The following is a 21,818-nucleotide window of genomic DNA, read 5'->3' on the forward strand; positions in this document are numbered from 1 at the left end:
CATATGATGATGTCGTCAATGTACTGCAGATGCTCTGGAGCCTCACCCTTTTTCAGTGCAGCCTGGATCAGTCCATGGCAGATGGTGGGGCTGTGTTTCCACTCCTGGGGCAGTCGGTTCCAGGTGTACTGCACGCCCCTCCAGGTGAAGGCAAACTGAGGTCTGCACTCCGCTGCCAAAGGAATGGAGAAGAAGGCGTTGGCGATATCAATGGTTGCATACCACTTTGCTGCTTTGGACTCCAGCTCGTACTGAAGCTCTAACATGTCTGGCACAGCAGCGCTCAGTGGTGGCGTGACTTTATTCAGACCACGATAATCCACCGTCAGTCTCCATTCTCCACTGGACTTACGCACCGGCCAAATCGGGCTGTTGAAAGGTGAACGGGCCTTACTGACCACCCTTTGGCTTTCTAGTTTGCGGATCATCTTATGTATGGGGATCACAGAGTCTCTGTCTGTGCGGTATTGCCGACGGTGTACTGTTGCTGTGGCAATTGGTACTTGTTGTTCTTCTACTTTCAGCAGTCCCACAGCAGAGGGGTCATCTGAGAGACCAGGCAAGGTATTCAATTGTCTGATGCCTTCTTTCATCACTGCGGCTATCTCAAAAGCCCAACGATATCCTTTTGGATCTTTGAAATATCCATTTCTGAGATAGTCTATGCCGAGGATGCATGGGGCTTCTGGGCCAGTTGCGATAGGGTGTTTCTGCCACTCCTTCTCAGTTAAACTCACTTCGGCCTCTAATACAGTCAGTTCCTGGGACCCTCCTGTTACTTCTGTAATAGAAATGGATTCTGTTCTTACATACCTTGATGGCATCATGGTATATTGGGCCCCAGTGTCAACCAATGCCGTATATTTTTGTGGGTCAGATGTGCCAGGCCATCGGATCCACACAGTCTAGTAGATCCGATTGTCCCTTTCCTCTTCCTGGCTAGAGGCAGGGCCCCCCTATTCCTGGTTATCGCATACGTTGTTCTCTTCTTGTAAATGAGTTGCTGAGGTTCCTTCAAGAGGATCAGTCATATCATCATTCCTGTAATGTTTGGAGTTCTGTGCACGAGAGACCGGAGCAACACTGATTCTAGATGAGCTTTTTGTTGTAGGCATTTCTCTTTTCAGTTCACGTACCCGGGCTGCTAAGGAGGAGGTAGGTTTTCTATCCCACTTCTTCATATCTTCTCCATGCTCCCGAAGAAAAGACCAAAGGTTACCTCGGGGTGTGTATCCTCTCTCCCTGGCTGGGGGACGCCTGCTTCTAATCGCAGAGACTCTCGTCGGCTCTGGTGAAATATCGTAAATTTCTTCCTTAAGTTCTTTTTTCAGTTTCTGATGGCCTTCTTCAATTAAGTTCCTGACTTGCTCAGCCAGTCTTGTTTCCACAGATGAGACATGGGCACGAACTGGGGCGGTGACAGTGTCCTCGTAAATCCTTAGTTTATTAGCCAGGACACCCACCTTGTCCTCACCTTCTCTCCATTGCAGTGTTGTCAGGTAACGTGAGTACATTTCTGGTCCAAGTTGTGCAAATCTCAACCACATCCGTGATGTGCACTGGACATCATCTGGGCTCTTAGGAAATCTCTCATCTTCTGCAAAAATGATCTCCAGCACAGCCAATTCCCTTAGGCATCGGATACCTTGTTCTATTGTGTTCCATTTTCCTTGGTGCACTAGGAGGTCTTCTTTACAAAGGTATTTGTCTTTCACACTTGTTAGCAGTCGCTGCCAGAGGCTGAGAGTTTCTTGGGTTTTTCCAATTCCCTGGTCAATGACCACATCCCGGGACAGTGATCCCAGTTGCCTGGCCTCAGTTCCATCCAGAATGGTGTCATTGGCTGCAGCATCCCAGATGCGGAGCAGCCAGGTGAGGATGGACTCGTTGGTCTGACGGGTGAATTCCCTTCGCAGGTCACGCAGTTCACCCAGAGATAGAGAGCGGGTGATGATCTCTGTCTCTTCAGCTGAGTGCGAAGGTCCTGCTCCATCCTCGTCAGTCGCTATGCGGACTGATTTGCTCCTTGATTTCTTCTTCTGAGTGGTGGCAACTGCTACTGGTTTAGGCTGTTCCAGTTCAGTGACGGTTTGTGTGGAGATGCTGACAGCACTTTTGGTTTCTTTCTCCTCTGTAACAGTCTGTGTAGTTGTCGATGTTATTGCTTTGCTTCTTTTTACCTCTTCTACTTCTTTAAGAACATGCTCCAACACACCATGTAGTGTTTTGATTCTAAGCATGGTGCAGGCTGTACAGAGAAAACCAAGCAAGACTAACAAGAACATTATGCTGTCTTTGGCATCCAGAGGGTACTCAATATTTTCAAAAACTGCTGTGTCCTTCCTGAAAAGCTGGAAAAAATCATTCTTTACTCCTCCCCACAGGGGCTGGGTGAGATTGTTGAGGCTCCAGACGTAGCATCCTAGACTAGAACAAGAATACAAAACTGGGTAGATATTCTGAATAATGTTCATTGCCTCAGATTTTATCAAGCAATGGACATAATAGACCAGTAAAGCAATTTTAGTACCATATCCTGGTCTATGCAGGAGTATTAAGGCCGGCAGATAGTGCCCCATGTTTGGAAAAATATAGAGAGATAGGTATAAGACACATGTAAGCATGTTGGGCATCATAACAGACAGGTGTCCTCAATAAGACTGTAATTTCTGACTTTTCTTATTGCCTCTGCCGCACGTTGGGCGCCAAAAATATGTTGTGGTTTAAAAACAAACCAAGTAAGAGGCTCTAAGTCAGAAATAAAATTTAATGAGAAGAAAAGAAAAATAAAATAGAATAAAATAAAATAAATACAAAAAGAAAAACCAGTGTCAGAGTCAGAATACAACCTGATTAGGGTGATGGAAACAGTCCAGATGAGGTGGTCTTCTTGAAACAGAAATCTTGTAGAAAGGTCTGGTAGCTCCGGTCCTCTGGGAATCCAGTGGAAGAGGGCTGCTTCTACTGTCCCAAATCCCAGCTTATATCCAGGTGAGAATGCTTGGCTCTTCCCCATGGGCGGAGCATCTCACAATGGGATGATGAGTCATGGAAGAGAGCCTTAATGGCCCATTAAAGAGAGAGATAACGCCCGGAGGGAGTTATCTCTGAGTCATGCAAAAGGCATTGATGGGCCATTAACTGAAGATGGTGATAGAATACACCCTAAACTACAACCCAGGACAGAGGCCATGGTAAAAAAAAAAAAAAAAACCAAAACACATGAAAAGGACCTAGAGTGCTCAGGAAAGAGGTATTTAGCTATAAGGCAGACACAGAAATTACTAAAGAGGGCGTATCTGAAAAATTAGATTGGAACAGGTATGATTGCTTTCTCTGAATATGTCTGGTAGCCAAAGCAAAGTAAAAACTATGTAGACACAAGTAAAAAACCAAGTATGAATGTACGTAAATTTTAAGCTCAAAACTTGGTAGTACTCAGCAGTTCAGTTAATTTTGAAATGTCTGGAGTAGTGATTTAGAGTGTGTATTTTACTAAAATGGTGCCATTCAAGTTAACAGCTGAATGTAAGCATTTTGTCCTGATTATCCTGGTTGAAGGATGTGTGCATGCACAGCAGTGCCAAGCCTAGACTGGCATAAAGACTCCCTGCTTCACAATAAATTTCCTTTATAAAAATGTGGGTGAATATCTTTACAGCTAAGACAACACAAAGGTGGTGTTTTGAGCTCTAGGTGTGTGCACAACACTTATACAAATTGATTTATGTATAGCACAGAAAATACTTGGCCATTTAAAACTGTTCCAGAAGACTGAGAATATTATCCTCATCAGCAAGGTTTCTGCACTTGACTAGCCTCCTCCAAATAATCAATTGCCTTAGTAATCATATTCCTCCTTGTTAAAATCATTTGGCAGAATGAAAGCCAATATGGTTTTGGTTTTCCTCAGTAATTGGATCTTACTAGAAAGCCCCCATGAAAACCATTCTGAAGTAATTCAGCAGTCTTTGCTCCACACTCATCTCCCCAGCAACCATAGCCAGCCTTCCCTGTGCTGAGCTCTGACACTTTCCCAGGGTATTCAGTTGGTTGCTTTAGGGACATTTGTTTCCTCTAATAACTATTTTCTGTCTGAAATCAATTGCATTTTAGGGTGCATCATCACCTGAGGTTTAATTGTCAATAATTGAGCAGACCTCTGACAATCTCAAAACATATTTTTCAAGTTTTTGGGTCCACGATTCTGCCTTCTTTTTATTTTTTTTTTCCCGAGTCTAAACTCTTTTTCTCCCCACACAGTAAGTACATGGCTGACTAGAGAGCTTTGTACAGGAATAATTGTTTTCAGTTTTCTGCTATCTTGCATCTTTCAGCACATTAGATTATATTTAATTTCCATTTGTTATCCCACTATAGGGGCACAGTAACAGTTTTATGAAAACTGTTCCTGAAAGTAACAGAAATGTGTCAAAAGATTACAATACCATAATTAAGCTAAAGAAAACCTGGTCTGGATTGCAGGATTTTGTCTTACTTCACCTCATGCTCCATTTATTAAACATTAATGGAAACATTAAATGTTTCCATTTAATGCAAACACTTTATGGATATTTAGTACTGGGGTACCACAAGTCTGTCTTTACCCTACTTTGAATAAGGAAGATGTTACTTTACACAAAACAGCATTTGTGGCGTTAAAACAACTGCAGTGAAAGGAACCCCACTGAAAGTGAATGCCCAGGAAGAAGTGTAGTGTGAACTTTGTGTCCACAGAACTGAAATCAGGCAGAGCCCTGGAGGAAGGGATAGAACTTGGGGAAGCTGTTGAAAAGAACAGGTTTTTGCTTGGGACAGAAACCCCATAATTGTGTTTAAAAATGTTTTAAACCAAAAATCAAAGTATCTTCAACTGCAGATCGAGCCATGATGATGTCACAAGGGCTGTCATCATCCAGCTTTTCATCTCAAGTTCTTTACCCACTTGGCACTTGGCAGGACATGGTCACTCCACTGCTTGGAAATCATGGATATGAAAACACAGCTGGCATGTAGAGATTTTGTAGAACAGATCTAGAAGTTACTTGATAAAACTCACTGATGAGAATTTCCAATTAAAGTAAGTGATTAGGAATTAATTCGGCTCACTGATTTATATTTTTAGCTTGCTCTGGACACAAATAACACTCCAGAGTGGTCTGCTCAGAAAACAGATGTCAGCTCAGGTCAAGTTTGTTTCTAAAATAGCCTCTGAATAGAGAGGAGGCTTTTTTGCTGAAAACGTCTGTGTGAGGATCTGGGCGCTGGTGTATTAATGCCCATCATCAGAGAGCAGGAAACAGCTCCTGAATTTAATGAAGACTTCAATGCTGATAGCCCAAGGGAATATTGATTAAAGGAAAGTACCTGGGCTTGTGGAGCCTTATTTGCTCTGCCACACATCAGTCACGTGCTGTTGGCCTTGGGAAAAAGGAGTGATTTTGAATTGTTTTACATAAGCTTCTTCTTCCCTGTCCCAGCCCTGCACAGTGGAGGTTATCTGAAGAGCATCTGCACTGAAATTTGCTGCACTAAATTTTTTAATACCGAATTTGCATTAGACTACTCCAGTCTCTATCATGATAGTTACACAAACAAGTGCACAATATTTCAAATTACAAAAGCCATTAACTTTTAGGAACTAAGTGCCAATAGCATAAACTGAAAATCCAAGTATTTGTTTGTTCAGGGTAATACTGAAGAACAAGAAAAAAATCATATATTTTAGCGATACTTCTATTATGATCAAAGACTTAGAATATTCCTCTTTTCCATCAAAAACCTACCATTATTTCATTTCCTGTAGTCATCCAATCTTTACAAATATTGCATTATTTCAAAGAAGATGAAGGAAACGTGCTGACTGCCCCTTTGTGGGGAGGTCACAGAGCAACAGACACAGAGAAGAAATAACACTATAAATATCTTCCATTTCTAGTCTCCAGATTTCCTCTTTAACTACTAGAAATACCCTTGGAAAGTTTTGCTTATTTTGATTTTTTTCCCCTAGAAACAGATGAATTTTACAGATACTGGCTCAAACTGGCAAACAACATCACCTACATGAATTTCTCCAACTTTAAAAATAAATAGGCATAAAAAATCTCATTAAGAGAAATGTATATGTTGCAGACAGATAGAGATATTATAAAACAAAGGCCTTTTAAAATATGGTTGTCCTGGGTTGTAGTTTAGGATGTATTCTATCACCATCTTCAGTTAATGGCCCATCAATGCCTTTTGCATGACTCAGAGATAACACCCTCTGGGAGTTATCTCTCTCTTTAATGGGCCATTAAGGCTCTCTTCCATGACTCATCATCCCATTGTGAGATGCTCCGCCCATGGGGAAGAGCCAAGCATTCTCACCTGGATATAAGCAGGGATTTGGGACAGTAGAAGCAGCTCTCACCCACTGGATTCCCAGAGGACTGGAGCTACCAGACCTTTCGACAAGATTTCTGTTTCAAGAAGACCACCTCGTCTGGACTGTTTCCATCACCCTGATCAGGTTGTATTCTGACTCTGTCACTGGTCTTTCTTTTTGTATTTATTTTGTTTTATTCTATTTTATTTTCCTTTTCTTCTCATTAAATTTTATTTCTGACTTAGAGCCTCTTACTTGGTTTGTTTTTAAACCACAACAATGGTTTAGGTCCTGCTACTCTAGCTAAGCTAGAAGTAGCTTTAAGTTCCTATAAAGAAAAAATATAAGAATGAACACAACCTATTCTTAGAGAGAAAAATAAGTTTGCACCTGCATAAACAATGAGTATGTCCCATGAGAATAAGTGAAGAAAATATGTAAACATACCTAGAGAGAGAAAATTTGATAGACATACACAACACCCCTCACTCACCCATGACCTGAGTTTCACTGTATTGCTGACCAATGAGGTTTACCAGTGTTTTCTGGTATTCCTATAAATATGAGCTTTGTGAATAAAGAATTGGCTTTTCTGCATGAGAAAACTGAGTCCTATCTGCTTATTTATAAAATCTTCTATAAATTCCTAAAAGTATTATATTACAGCTCACTTTCAAATTACAATTAATGAATTAATAATAATGAAGGACTGATGCCCCATCTACCCAAGAGTTTACTGAAAAACCTTCTACCCTGAGTAGATCCCCTTGTACTTTGTGCTCCTTGACCAGGGGATGTGCCAGGGAGGTGAAGAGTCATGTGTTTGGCAGAGGGAAAGGTACAAATAAGATGAACAAGGCATCAAAAACCAAACCCCAACCCCCAAATCCCAACCAAACCTGAGATTGTTCCTTTTCTTTTTATTGGCTTCCTGGTGTCTAAACCAACCAGTAACAACCATAACGACCACATGAACTGTGAAATAATGCTGGGCAATAGAAAGACATCATTACCATCTTTGCAAAACTTATTCAATCAAAAATATAGAAATTAAAATAAAACCATTCATCAATTACACCGATTTTAATGCAAATCCCAAGCTAATTTGGGGGTAATTTATCTGTGATAACTCCATAAAATGGAAGCAGAACATTCCTCCAGTGTAAATAGGCTATAATTAGTTTTGTAGAATAAATCATTCAAATATCGTTACGATTCAGGACAGCTCATGTAACGACACGTAGAACTGATTTCTTCAGAGGGCATTATACCGAAGTTTATTGAAAGACAGATTCTTTTTATACAGTGAATAGGATTGATCCTTTAGGACACCACCTTTTTGTAAACATGTCTACCAGTAAACAAGTTGGAAAACCACCAGGTGTCAGAGGAGGAGATTTACAAGACTGTTTTGGGTTCCTCCTCACGATTTCCCAGGCCAGACTGGGAGAGTTCTGTCCTTGGCTTTCCCACAGGCTTCAAGCTTCTGCCTGGAGCCTGAAAATCCATGTTCTGTCCACTGTCAGTTCCCACATTTGAACAGTAAGATCAGTTTGAAAACGTGGGAATAGTTCATAGGTACTGCATTTTTTTTCAACAAAAATGCTCTTCAAAGTACTTGGGTACTAGTACATCCCAGAAAACTGCTCCAAGTGAGGGCTGTGGAAATGGAGTCCTGCTATTGCAAACATTTCATTACCAGCTCCTCTAGACCAGAGCTTCTCATTTCACAAAGAAAAGCCTTTTTTCTTCTAAATGTCAACCTGAAAATTTACCTTTAAATACAACAGTCAAACTGATTATCTCCCTCTCAATGATTACGTTTAAAAATTACAATTATGAAGGTCAAGTTAGTTCTGAATGACACCTGAATAACATGGTCACATCCAATTGGTTTGTCTGTAACCCAGCCCTCATTTCCATCTTAATTTCTAATAATTAATGGCATATCTATCTTCCCTGTACACTGTCAACTGGGGTTCTCTCCATTCCAGACAAGGTATAGATCCTTAGAGCCTTTTTAGAAAATCAAATCAATTCCTACTGTAAAGTCACAATGTCAAGACAGGAATCAGCTTTAAAGATGCTTTTCACTCCCAGTGAGAGTGCCTTGGCTCCTGCACACCACAAAAGCCACTGCTGAACCTGGAACAAGATGATCTGAACAATTCCAGCTCACATGACAGAAGTACCTTGCCATGGTGGCTTCAAAAACTTTTTTTTTAAGGAATAGTATGATAATGGCAAACCAGCAGCATCTTTTTTAAACCTTCCAGAATATTCAGACTGATTCATAAGATAACCTATTAAAGTAGAAATTTGTCTTATTTCTTTTTGTCTGGTATGCTCTTCGTTCTGCCTGGAGATGAAGCACAGCAAATGGAAGCAAACATGGGATTATCATCCACTTTGTTAGAAGGCTGGGAATGAGGCAGAAGAAATAGCCGGAGTTTTCCACACAAGTGCAATAAGCACCCTACTTTCCTTCCTGTGGGGTAGAGTGAAAGCATTAAAGTAAAGAGATGTAAATAAAAATCAAAAAGCTATTCAACCTTACCTTGCCAGCCTGGTTTGCATACAGGTTTGACATTAACTTGTACCAATACATCTTCTGTTGCATGTTTCTGCCCACAGTCAAAAGCTGTCACCATTATCTTGTACTGGTGCTGTTTATCATAGCTCAGTTTCTCGGTGTTTCTGATGTTACCTAGAGGTTCAATGCAAGAAAACATTCAGAGATTCATTCTTTGCTGAGCATCCACAGACTGCAGCGTTTGGGTACTGGTTCTTCAAGTGCTTTGGGATTTTAAGCACTTTGAAGCACACGGGACACGCACAGGCAGATCAGTTCTGAGGAACAGGAATGATTTTCTTTCATTCCAGTAGAGAAACAAGTAGCTTATAGGCAAATACAGGATGGGAGGGATATCATGTGGGCATGGCACTATCAAAAAACATCTGCTCAACAACACTTTCGAAAGTAAGATGGTAAAATTCATTAGCAGTTACATCTTGACTTATGAGCTATGAGTAGGTGCACTCTTGTCTTCCACATTTGCCACAATACATGGCTTTAAAAGCCGCATTCCTGAGATCCACTGAACACAAGTATCTTCCTGTTTTCCCAAAAGCTATTACCCTGTAGGTGAGAGACATTTCAAAAATAGGAAAGGCCTCAGAAATACCTCCTGCATTACAGTGCTTAGCAGAATTTGATAGGGCAGCACAAAGTTATCACATGGAAAAATAAAACCCAGCAACAGCAGCATTTGTCTGCTGAACCTGACACATATGTAAAGGTGACAAATTGCCTGTTTTGGGAACAAAGATATCAGAAATTTCAGAAGGAAAGGGAAAGATCTTTCTCTGAATAGTTCCTGGAGGACTGGGAGAGCACCATGCAAAATAAATGGGTTTTCTACTAACCACTTCAGTATTTAAATTCTGTCCATTTCCACTGACATTTACTTTTTGCACAAGTTAAAGCTTCATCCTGTTTAATTAATTTTGTGCTTTTGCTCAGGGCTGTTTGTTTTACCATCTCTTTGAATGAGGATTTTTGTTCCAGAATTCAAGGAACAAACTTACTCTGCAGCAGTGCTGCATGTAACAATTGCTTGCAAGCAAGGATCAGCAAAATCCAGTTGTTTGTGCTAAATTTGAAACGGGCAGCTCCCATATCCTGGAATTTAGTCAGATGCACTGAACTGATCCCCACAGGTGCTGGCCAAAGTCTCTCTTTTTGGGCACAAAATGTTAGGTTTGCTTTGGGAATTTGGGGTTCATTCTCGTTTTTCTTTTCACTCCAGTAAGAGACAGGAGAAAGCAGACAAATGCAGCTTCTTTAAAGAAGTCTTTCACTAAGCCTCCATTACTTGACAAGTGAAGACTTTTAGCAGGTGTCTCTCTGCTGCACACTCCTTATCTTGCCAGAGCCCACCACTTTTCTTTCTACTACTACTACTACTACTACTACTACCTCTACTACTACTACTACTACTACTACTACTACATTAAAGCCAGCTTTAGGAGTTTAATTGAAAGGGATGCAAAACTTTCAAGGTCAGGCCTCAAGAAAAGCTGCTGTTTGCATTTATCACCACCTTCAGGTTCAAAACCTGCAGCTCAAATAGACCCTTGCATCTGCAGTTACAAGTCAGGTCCAATACCCCATTTACTGCTGACTGAGTCTCTCGCCTCCTTTGTGAGTAGGGCACAGAGGAGGACAAGTCCTCATATTTTTATGTTTTGAAAGAAGTGAAACAAGCTGCTGAAGGCTAATTTGGAAACAGAGCAGTGTCCTGCAGACTCTGGGGTTCTCTCTCTGGGGTACCATATCTTGCCTGCCATGGGCACAGCTCTTCCCTCCCCACAAGAACTGCAACAACCACACCAACTACTTCTCTGGGTTTTGAGTTAGTGATTGACAAAACAATCTAATCAACCATTTCACTCTCTTGAGTTGCCTGGTTAAGGGCTGCCTAAGAGGATTTAATGAAAAACAGCCACTCTACATACTTAATTACTGATGTTATACCAGCTCAATTCTTCTGTCCTTTCTGTGTTATATTATTTCTCACATGAATCTTTGTATTTCTCTATTTGGTTCTCCTTGTTATTATTTTAGTCTGTGATCAGCAAAGATAATTCTCAAGAAAGCGAAATTGTCCAAATTTTCATTAGCAGATTGCTAGAATTTGTGTGGCACATACATACACTGTCCTACAAGATTTATATATCATTACAACATATTTACATTTCATTAAATCTATCTTCCAAGATTTGTATATCACTATGGCCATTTCAGATTGGTACTACAAAGATTCTGACTTTTAGGTGTTATTCTGGAAGGTTATTTGGATGATTTCCAGAGGTTATCCAATAGTTTATTGATTTCCTAGTAACTTTTTTCCCTTACCTCTGACACTTTATGATTCTTTGGGTTTTTATAATTTGATCAATACGATTAAAAAGTAGACACAGAAGGGAAGCACTATAAACACAGAGTAATTAAAGTTTTAGAGATGATAGTCTGAAAGTTTCTGTTTACATCTCACCCATAGACAAAAAGTAATTAATAACACTAAAAAGAGAAAATTTTATTGGAGAAGTATTTACATTACTACACAACTTAAAATTGGTCCATACTTTTTTTTCAGTCTCCCTAAATACCTGCCTTTTCTTGGTAATACCCAGAGCTATAATCAATTTTCAAACAACAAAAAGCAGATCAGCGACTACAGGAATATAGTAAGTCCTTCTTGAGAACACAGACATTTACACTTCTGTTTGATCAAGGTTTAGTTTTAGGGATAGATGGATATAGCCATCCTTTTACAGCTCTTCCACCTTACTTTGGAGCAGTCATGGGAATGGGGAAAGACTTGACTGATTTAGTATGACAATTCCCTCCTAAATTCCACAGTTATTAAATCCATTGATCTTCTTGTCAAAAAAGGTTCATTTTTAAATGATTATGGAAAGAATTTGTCATTTAATAAATATATAAATATCAAATGCACATACTCAGCCGTAAAATTTGGCTTTTACTTTTCTGGCAATACGAACTTTGCATAGCTCCCACCACAGCTCTAGGTGCTGTAAAGGGGAATCTTGTGAGGTCCTGTCCTGTCGAGGATTTGTAAGTTGATCAAACCTGTACTGACAGGACAGGTCCCTGTCTCATCTTCACATTGAACAGTCTGAACATGCACTTGTGAAGTGCTCCCCAGAGCTGGGTGGAAAATAAGTCATGACCATTTTTGAGGTGAGACTAGGTCAGAGCTGTGACAGATCTGAGTTTCTGGATCATCTGACCATAATCCCTGACAAATAAAGCACAAGATAAGTGAATAGAAATGGGTTCTGCTGACAGATCTGTGCATTGTGGTTTAATTTTTCTGTCACCTACTAGAAGCCTACACAATACTGCTGCAGTAACTGACTTGATTTGGATTCTCTGCTAAGAAGAAAATGAGACTAATCTGCATGCAATACTACTTTGAAACATATTATGCCTTATACCTTTAATCACAGTTCTTTGCACGGTAAAGCATAAATTTGTCCTCTGCCTTTACATGACTGTATTTTATGACTCAGAGTTCATTACTCTTCAAGTTTGGCTCATCATATACAAGACTGAATTTTATCAGAGCTATAGTTTCAGAACACAAAGTAATTTTCTCCACAAGGAAATCACATACCAAGGGCCAGAGTTCCCAAACTGGGAAGTTTTATCTTTCCTTCCCAAAGTGCCTAAGTTACAAGGACCTGTACGAAATGCCCCTAAGCTGATGCTGCTTCCTGTGCCCACTGACTCCTGCCTCCCATGGAGAGGGGATGAGGCTGCCTGTGCACCAGCATCATCAGCAGGGCTCTCCCTGTGAGCCTTCCCCAATGTGTAATAGAATTGTTCAAGGCCAAAAACTGCTCCATGCATGGATCTAGGGACAAGGAATAAGTTTCACCTAGCAAGACAGTGACCTGCCAAAATAAAAAGAGCTGATGGAATAGGTTCATCTTTTACAGACGTGTTTGGGGTGGGTTTCCTACATTGGTCATGAAAAAATCCACCATCTGAGGCAGAAAGTGGCATGTTTTCCTCACAATTCACCCCCACCTCCAACTTTTGGGGCCCCCTTCAACACTTAGATTTCATTTTAAGGTATCTAATTACCTTCTTTCTGAGCAAAAAAGTTCCACATTTAGGTGACTGAAAAGCATAAAAAAATCATAACCTGCAGAAGACATAAGAACTTAGATTTGTATTTTACAATGGATAAAAAAAAGCCTGTTAACAAAATCCTAATTAGAACAGTATTACCAGACAGTCCCAGGCATCTCATACATCTATTTTAACCACCCTAGAGGGAACAAAAATGGGCATGTTTCCAAAGAATTTGCACCAGAGAAAGTTTATATCAGCTGCCATAGAGAGAGATTCTCAGCAGTGTTGGAACTAAGCACCATATTTCTGTCATTAAATAGAAGTATAACTATCTATTCTAACTTTGTCTCTAATCCCAGTGGGTTAAAGCAATTACCAGTATCTTTTAAAAATGCAAATTAGACTGCAATTACTGTTGGTTGTGGCAGAACTGTTCTTTTAGTGAACAAAGAGATCAAAAATATTAATTGAATTCATGACCAAAAAAACTGCAAGTATTAGAACCTTATACCAATTATTCACTGCAGGCTTTAAAGTCACGTTTAAATCAAGGATCCTCTCATTGCTTTTGCTGAAAAGCAGGTCCCAGGCACATGAGGACAAAGATCTAACCAAGGACTCCTGACATCTCCTATGCTTTTGATCATGTCTCTGACTATAAAAAGACATGAACACTCCTGAGGGAGCTGCTCTGTGTGATAGGAGCTGAAAAGCCATGAGCAATAGAAATGGCTGCTCTGTATCACACCAATTTCAGGGTATTCTCTGTCCCTCATATCTGCCACAAACCCTGCAGGAAATTATGAGACAACTTGTGATTTCTGTAGGTACCCACCCTCCATACAGGTAAGTCAAAAATGTAAAAAAAGGAAAAAAATGGGAAAAAATGGATTCAGAGACATGGAGAACTTTCTTTTATGTCAATATGGGAATTCTTTCAGTTAGAAAAAAATCCATGGAGAGGAAAAACTTCTATGGAATTGCTTCCTTAGAAATATCTCTAAATGCCCACTTGCTGCTAAAAATCCTTTGTGCAGTTCTCTGGATCCTCAAGAATCCTCAGGATTACTGTACCAGCAGCCCTCATTTACTCAAACACATATTCCTCATGATTACACTTACAATACCATACACTTGCTTCCCAGTGTGTGATAACGAGATGGATTTTTCCCCAAAGTCAGAAGAATTTATTGATGTAACAGGTTATTGTCTTCTGATGCTCATCTGTGCATTGTGCAAGAACCTCACAAATGCAGAGGAATAATTTTTGATCAGAGTAAAGAGTTTTCATAAAACACCCCAACATGAAAATGATTGCTTAGAGGAAACAGTAGCTCCATGCATGCTTTCAATTTACAATTTGGCCAAAAATCAGATTTAACTTCCAAACTGTGCTCTCCTCCTACAAACAACAGGGATTAAATCCTCCTGCTAGGAGAGATAAATCAGAGCACTGCTGGGTATGCACACAGGGTGTTTCTTCTGGGGAAACTATTTTGTATTGTTTGAAGCAAGCAGAGAATGGGAGGAAGGACCTTCCACACACTTTTCATGCAGCTCAGCCAGCATTCCCAAACTCAGTTCCATGTTCTTTGCTGTTCCAGGAAGCCGACATACAGGGCCATCTGTATGGTCAAAAACTGCTGCACACAGAAAACTTAATATGGTTTGTTATTTCCCCTAAAATACAAAATACCTACCTTAGAAAACCAACTAAAAGAAACCAACAAAAACTTAAGAAATGGTACTAATTCTCCAAAGTACATTTTTATTCATGCTGCAGAATAATGGAAACACTTCAGGAAGCACCACAACTGGGCATGTCTGTGGACCCGTGATCCTAAAAGTTTTAATAATCAATAAACATATGCAGAATATTGCATATTCAGCCTCTGCTTCAGGAAGTTCAGGGGAATGAGACTAGCTTTAAACCAATGAATAAACCCTGCGTCGGGGAATACATGCTGCCTTGGGGAATACCATTACTTGGATGGGAAGCATGATCTGAGACCATTAGGAGAATGGACTGAGTGACCAAGAATCATGCTGCTCGCCTGAATGTGGTGGTGTAATTTCCACAGGACATTTCCTGCATGGCTTTCTGCTCCAGGGCTAGACAAACGCGATGGAATTGCTCATGTGAGGATTCCTCCGTTCTCAGAGATGAGAAGAGGATTTCCCACTGGAGCTCTCTGTCCAGGCAGGTGCTCAGCTCGTGCTCCCAGGCACTGAGAGCCCTGCAGACAGCCCTGTGATGGCAGCACTCACCATTCCTGTCGATGGCAAAGGGCACATCTGCCGTGACAATCTCGTAGTTGCAGATCTGGCTGTACTGTGGGGAGCAGTCCTCGTCCGTGGCTTCCACCTGCAGGATGCTGTCATAGATCTTCCCCTCTGTCACTGAGGCTTTGTACATGCTCTCCTTGAATGCTGGGGAGAACTCATTGACATCCTTTACCTGGATATGGACTACTGCCCTAGAATAGGCAAAGAAAATATCAAAGAGAAAAAATAATTTATTGTGTCACTTCACTAAAAGTTTCTTTTCAAGACACTTGAAAAGAGTAACGAAACATCTAGAAAACTATGTAAGCCCCTATTAAAATAGAGATATTGAGATTAAAATATGAGACATTACTGAATTTTTATGTTTAATTTGCCCATTTTAGTACCTTTATGTGGCTGTAGGTAAAAGTCTATTGCCATGGTTGTAGGGAGAGGGTTTCATGGTGCTCCCTATTAAAACCTGCTTCTAAAAATGAACCCCAGAAGAAAGTCAGTGATATCATTACAGAGTAAAATAAGCAAAGTGGGAAAAAAAATCACAGTAGCCTTCCAATACCTCAAAATGGTCAGTTATATACATTCTTCCACATTAAGTAAGGCTCTCACCTTCTGCTGATGCAAATTATCTAATCCTTCAACTAGTTACAGCCCTGTACATGTAGCTCACCAAGGCTTTTGGTATTTAGTGAATAAACCCTAAAGGCCTTGCTTTGGAAGGATTTGCTTTCAGGTTTGATAGGCAGGGTGACAGAGGGACACAGAAGGGATGTTCTGGAGCAACGGCAGAGCCACAGTAAAGGCTGTGAACCCAGGCAGCGTGGCTGAGCATGTGCTGCTACACAAAGTCTGGTGGCAGTGGGCCAGATTTCATTTAGTCAAGACTGGACCAAAATTTTCCACAACTGGATTTCTACCAGATTGTTACTGACAAGAGAGGGGGGAACATAATAAAATTTGATTTTGTCAAGCAAAACCTGTTTCTGCAATTTGATGGTTATCTGCTATTGCAGACTTCCTCCTAAATATGTACTCTTTTTAAATATCCTGAAAACTTCAGCATGCATTATAGACCTAATTAATTTTTAATTGTCATGTATCCTGGATGAGCAAAAGGAAGAATGATTACTATAAATCATTCATTATAATAGCTCTCAGCAGAATGAACTATTTGTACAGCACTTATATATCTATGTGAATTAAAATAGTCTCTAATGACAAATGGTCTGGAGCTTAGTTTTATGAATTCAAAGGGAAAAAAGGCACTGTGCCACCTAAGCTTATTCAGGGAATTGGCTCCACAGTGAAAAGTACCACCTACTGACTTTCAATACACTCCTCTTCAGAGGACTTCACTTTCTCTAAGACTCGCTGGACAAAGGCTGAGGTCAGACACCATTCAAACATGACAGTTCTCAGCTTATGACATACATATGATAAAAAAAGGCGATGATTCCTCTTTTCTTACTATTTGAAATGAGAAGAGCAGAGAGAAAACCCATTTAAAAATTGCAAATATGAATTGAAAGCCAGCTTCTATGACCTGGATGTATTCAACATGAAAGCAAGAATGGAAAATATAAACCAGAACCGAGATGCATTTATCCACTTGAACGCAGGTCCTGCCCGAAGTTTTAACTGAAGCAAACAAAAAGGAATATATTTTCTAATAGGAAAAAGGAATGAAGAAATGGGAGGAATATTGCAACAATGGTTCATCTTTGTCTTATTTGCTTTCTACCTGACAATAATATAGACTATGGGGCGAATGTATGCCAAAGCGAAAATATATTTCTCCTCATTTTCACCCACTTGTGAGATTTTTTCCAGTTTTTTCCACCTGGTCCTGATCCACAGTCATAGGCCTGGATGATGAATGTGTATTCCTTCTGCAGCTCACAGTCAATGGGACTCTTTGCTCGAAGCCGACCTTCTCCAGATGTCTTGTTCAGCACAACAGCCTCGAAGGGCATTTCTTGCCCATGGATTTTAAAAGCACAAATTTCACCTGTGAGCAACAGCACAAAACAATCATAACTGGGGGAGGTCTAAGGCTTATGCACTGGGGTAACATCTGCAAAGTTCATTTGTATTTCACCTGCTGTTCCAGAGGACCGAAATACAGACACAAGCACCAGGTCACTGTGTATCCAAAAGGGCCATCAGTCAGGTACCTGTGCAGTGGGATGCACTGAGTGCAGCTCCAGGCACACTCCTCCCTCTTCCTCTGTCAGTACTAAATGGTTTCTGAAAGCCCCAGAGGCCTTATGGTACCATTTTCCATATGGTACCATTTTCCATATGGTACCAACAGCAACGGTGAGCTAAATGATCTTTGAGCTAAATTAAGAGACTTTATTAATTTAAAGAAAATAGTAAGAAGTAACATAGATAATACTTCACAGGTGGTCTTTTTTTGATTGCTGTCACTCCTTGAGCCACTTGGGCTGCCAGGTGGTAGCAGATGTAGAGATTCTTGCAGTTTAGTTTCCCAACAGTGGAAAAACCAATGGTGCAGAACATGGGCACATTCAAAATATATCCTGCTTTATTTACAGACATACATCATTTTTGGAACAGAATTAGCTGAAGGCACACAGATAAGCGTCCCTTTTGGACATCTCAGTCACCCACCCACATTCCCACTCTCATACATGGGTGCCTTCTTGGCAGCAGCTCACTCTGCCTCCAAACTGCTTCCTGATATAATAGATCCATACTCAGAGGAGTACTGTAGAACAGGACAGATGATATAGCAAGGACTAAAAAAATTGATTTGGTCACAAAAGACAACATAAAGAATCTTATGATTCTTTATATGAGAATATGAGACTGGACAGGGAAAAAAGATCCAGTTTCTAGGGTTCCTTTTATTAACCTTCATAATGATAGCAAGGATATGCACACGGAGTTCATTTTTAACCACTCCAGAATCCAACTTTAAAAATGAAATATTTATACAAAGATCAACATGACTTAAATATTTTTATGACACATTAAACACATGCTCTTTTATGAGCAAGTCAGTCTCGGAACATGCATTATAGATTCAAAGCCATCTCCCACTCACATAATCCTTTCCCATTTATTTCTAATTTACAGTTGCAGCCTTTCGAAAATCTCCTTGCCAATCATATCTGAGCCAAGTGTCAAATTCTAAATTAACTCTGAATCTATGACCTCTAACTTCGGCCTGGCTCTCCTTTCTCTATTAAAATACATTGTTTATTTTGCAAAAGAGAACAGACAGTGACTTTGTAAAAGTACTGAACTTCATAATTCTGATTATGTGTGAAAAATAAAAAATGGGAAGGGTATGTGTGCAGGGAGGGTGGGGAAAAGATACACTGAGGTATAAACATAGTATTTTTAGAATGTTGCCTCAACTACCATAACATAGGCTTCCCTTCATGACCACAGGTGCTGAAGCTTTGCTCAGCTACATGCACTGACATTTAGGAAGACAAATCCCACCCTTAACAATTGCAGTCAACCCTATGAATGTCTTTAAAGGATCAGCACACAGTTGTTTTCATAATTATGAGACCCTGAAACACACATTAAGCATTGCTTAGACATATTCCTACTGTATCCTCTCCCTCCAGGGGTGTGAGAGGGCCGTGGAGTTTCCCAGCACACAGCTGCACTCTTTTCTCAGGCACTCTGCTGTGCACCCTCAGTTGTGACAGCTACAGCTGCTCTGCAAGCTGCACAGATCAAAGTGGCCACCACAGACACCAACTCCACCACCACATCACTAGAGAGCAGAAGTAAACTAGCCCCTGGCAGGATAATGATGGCTGGATTCCAGCTCCAACAGCGGACCCCACCCAGTCCCAGTCAACCATCAGTGCACACATGTCATTGGCCAGGGTTCTGGGCGGAGCTAAGAGCCCAACCAATCAGATGTGCAAGCATGGAAAATTCGAAGTCCCTCTAAAAGGAGGCGCCCAACAATAAAATCCAGCTGTTGTCACATGAGCTTTGGTGTGTTCTGTCGCATGCCTGTCTCCAAAGCAGCGACACTCAGTGAGCTCAAAGATTTGGACTAAAGAAGAAGCAACAGACTTCAGCCTGAGAATCAGGTTTTCAGAAAGACATCAACAAAAGCAGGCTGCACAGTGCTGATGAACTGTGCACAAGGGTCAAAGCATGAGATGGTGAAAAGGCTGAAGGGAAGCAGCTTGTTCAGCTTTAATCACAGGCACTGATCACTGAGTTTGCACCCCATTGCTGTCACACGCAACCTTCGAAAAAAATTACATTTCCTTGTAACTTCAAAACAAACCATTAATCTAAAATGATATTGTGGATTTCAGTTTTATTTTAATTGAAAACAAAATAAACCAGTACAAACATGGGAAGTCTAATGGAAAATACTGTTTGTTGTGTTCTACAAGGACCAGCCTTCATAGTTTCTTAATAAAGTTTTCCTCAGATGCACAATCCATCAACAGAAATCCTAACTTCAGTGGTTTGTGTTTATTATTTTATTGATCCACTGTTTGATTGCAAACAAGACAGTATTTGCAGATGTCCAAGCTACAGTTCTTAAAAACCAGAAATAGCTCTGGGCAGAAAAAAGTTCTCTCAGCCTAAATCTAGATATTTATCATTTTTCCCTCTCCAAAGGCAGAGTCCTAATGCAATCAGAAGCAGCACATGTTCCAATTAGTTCTCATCAAATATTTTAGAAGTCTCTATATCCCACTCCTATGCAAGATACTCCAGCTTTAAATAAAACTCTAGTTTTTTCTCCATATTCCCACTTGCCAAAGATAAAACAATGACAGCTGCCTGGGTATGGTGAAATATTTGTAAACATACGGCAAAAAACCTACATACATTTTCAGAATGTGGTTACAGAAACCTGCTTATTTGAAAACAACTGCAAATGTTTTTAAAAACTGGGTGGGATTTTTTTTTTTTTTTTTTCAAAAAAGAGCTCTACTGCTGTTTCCAAATAAATTAATGAACACAGTCAAAATATTTAAATGTATAGAATCACAATGTTTTTTTAAAAGGTGTCTTAATGGCTGTACTGCAAGTGAAAATGATAACAGAGTTGTAAGAGCTGTAACAAAGCAAAAAATTAAGTAAGGTCCACTGCCACACACATACTGACAGATATACAGAACTACTATTATTAAGCATTAGAAGCAGCGTCTTTAAAATGTAACAGATACTATTTCTCATTATTAAATAGAGCTACAGGGCTTTATTTCAACCCAGCTTAGCTAACCCCAGACCTACATGATGCCAATGGGAACTGTGCCAAGCTCTTATCCTCCTGGGGTCTCAGGTAAGTATGGAGGAATCTCCCTAACTCATTTTAACTCACTGGAGGAAAAGGAGGCAAGGTTTCTCTCCTACTCAGACTCACCACTGAAGTTCCAGGAACTTGGCACCACCTTCCTCCCTTCTCTTTGCAAGGTTGAAATAATGAGAGTGCAAATTGGGACATTGTTTTTCTTCCAACAGACAACCCAGCAAAATTCTGTGCTTTGTTCTTAATTACATTTCATTTGAATGGGTTTGGGAGATGGTGGATATAGGATTTTGTGGGCAATGGTGGTAGCACTGAATTGCTTAAAAAAGAGTAAGTTGGTGACATCATGTAAAGGTAGAAGCACGTTAATGGAATCTTATAGCAATTGCTAGGGCAAAGGGTAAATCTCTCTTCTCCCAGGCCAGGAAGCACACTCTTGAGGACTTCCAGCTGCTTCCTATAAAACCTTCTGGTTGCAGGGTTGAACTCCGCTGAGAGTCTCACTTTAATACAGGTTTTAACTAAAATCTGGACATGTTTTTTCTTCAAATCATTCAGGCTATTATTCGCCATAAGCACCTATTAATTCTGAAGTTTACATTCTTTTAAGTTTGAAATCCTTAGTAGATCCATATGTTACTACTTCAGGCACAATAAGGATAGAATTTCTTATGTAAAAATTATAATAGCCTGAAAAATGCTACTCATGGTTCATAATTTCTGAAACATGACCAACAAATTTATCCACTGTTTGGAAATTGATAAAGACAATGTTTCACATTCAGTCACATTTACACGCAAGATTTAGCAATTGTAGGCCTTAATCAATAAGACTGTATTACAAATTACTGCCTTTTATATGAAACACCAGATTCGCGCTTCTTGCAGTAAAATAATAATCCCCAATATTACTCCTTTAATAACTACACAGCCTCATTCAGTTGAAATCAATTTCGGATTAAAAAAACAGTGCATGTTTATTTGGCCTTTCACAGCTCCCTTTGCTACTTCCTCAGCCTTCGATACAGCAAAAATACTGAAGACTTCAGATGGAAAGCTAGGATCTCTGACATTCCATCATTGGCATCCACAATTTTGAAAGGCAACAGCTGTCTGTGAACCAGCACTCACCAAATGTTGTTTCACTGGGCTGGCTGAGGTTCAGCAAGGCCAAGTGCTGGGCCACCACAAGCCTCTAGTGGTCCAGGCTGGGGCACAGGGACTGCAAGTGC

General features: G+C 40.2%; 1 protein-coding gene across 1 annotated transcript in view; it reads right to left on the bottom strand.

Annotated features, from left to right (window-relative positions):
* Positions 1–17,322, bottom strand: part of CLSTN2 (calsyntenin 2) — an 87,685-nt gene extending 70,363 nt beyond the window's left edge. Inside the window, exons 1-3 of the mRNA XM_066325996.1 lie at positions 17,130–17,322; positions 15,303–15,511; positions 8,925–9,074 (exon numbers count right to left, since the gene is read on the bottom strand). Of these exons, the coding sequence (XP_066182093.1) occupies positions 8,925–9,074; positions 15,303–15,511; positions 17,130–17,290 (520 nt within the window). The 5' untranslated portion in view covers positions 17,291–17,322. The remainder of the gene's footprint in view (positions 1–8,924; positions 9,075–15,302; positions 15,512–17,129) is intronic.
* Positions 17,323–21,818: the final 4,496 nt, after the last annotated feature.

This window comes from Sylvia atricapilla, chromosome 10 (genome assembly GCF_009819655.1).
Source record: "Sylvia atricapilla isolate bSylAtr1 chromosome 10, bSylAtr1.pri, whole genome shotgun sequence".
NCBI classification, from domain to species: domain Eukaryota; kingdom Metazoa; phylum Chordata; class Aves; order Passeriformes; family Sylviidae; genus Sylvia; species Sylvia atricapilla.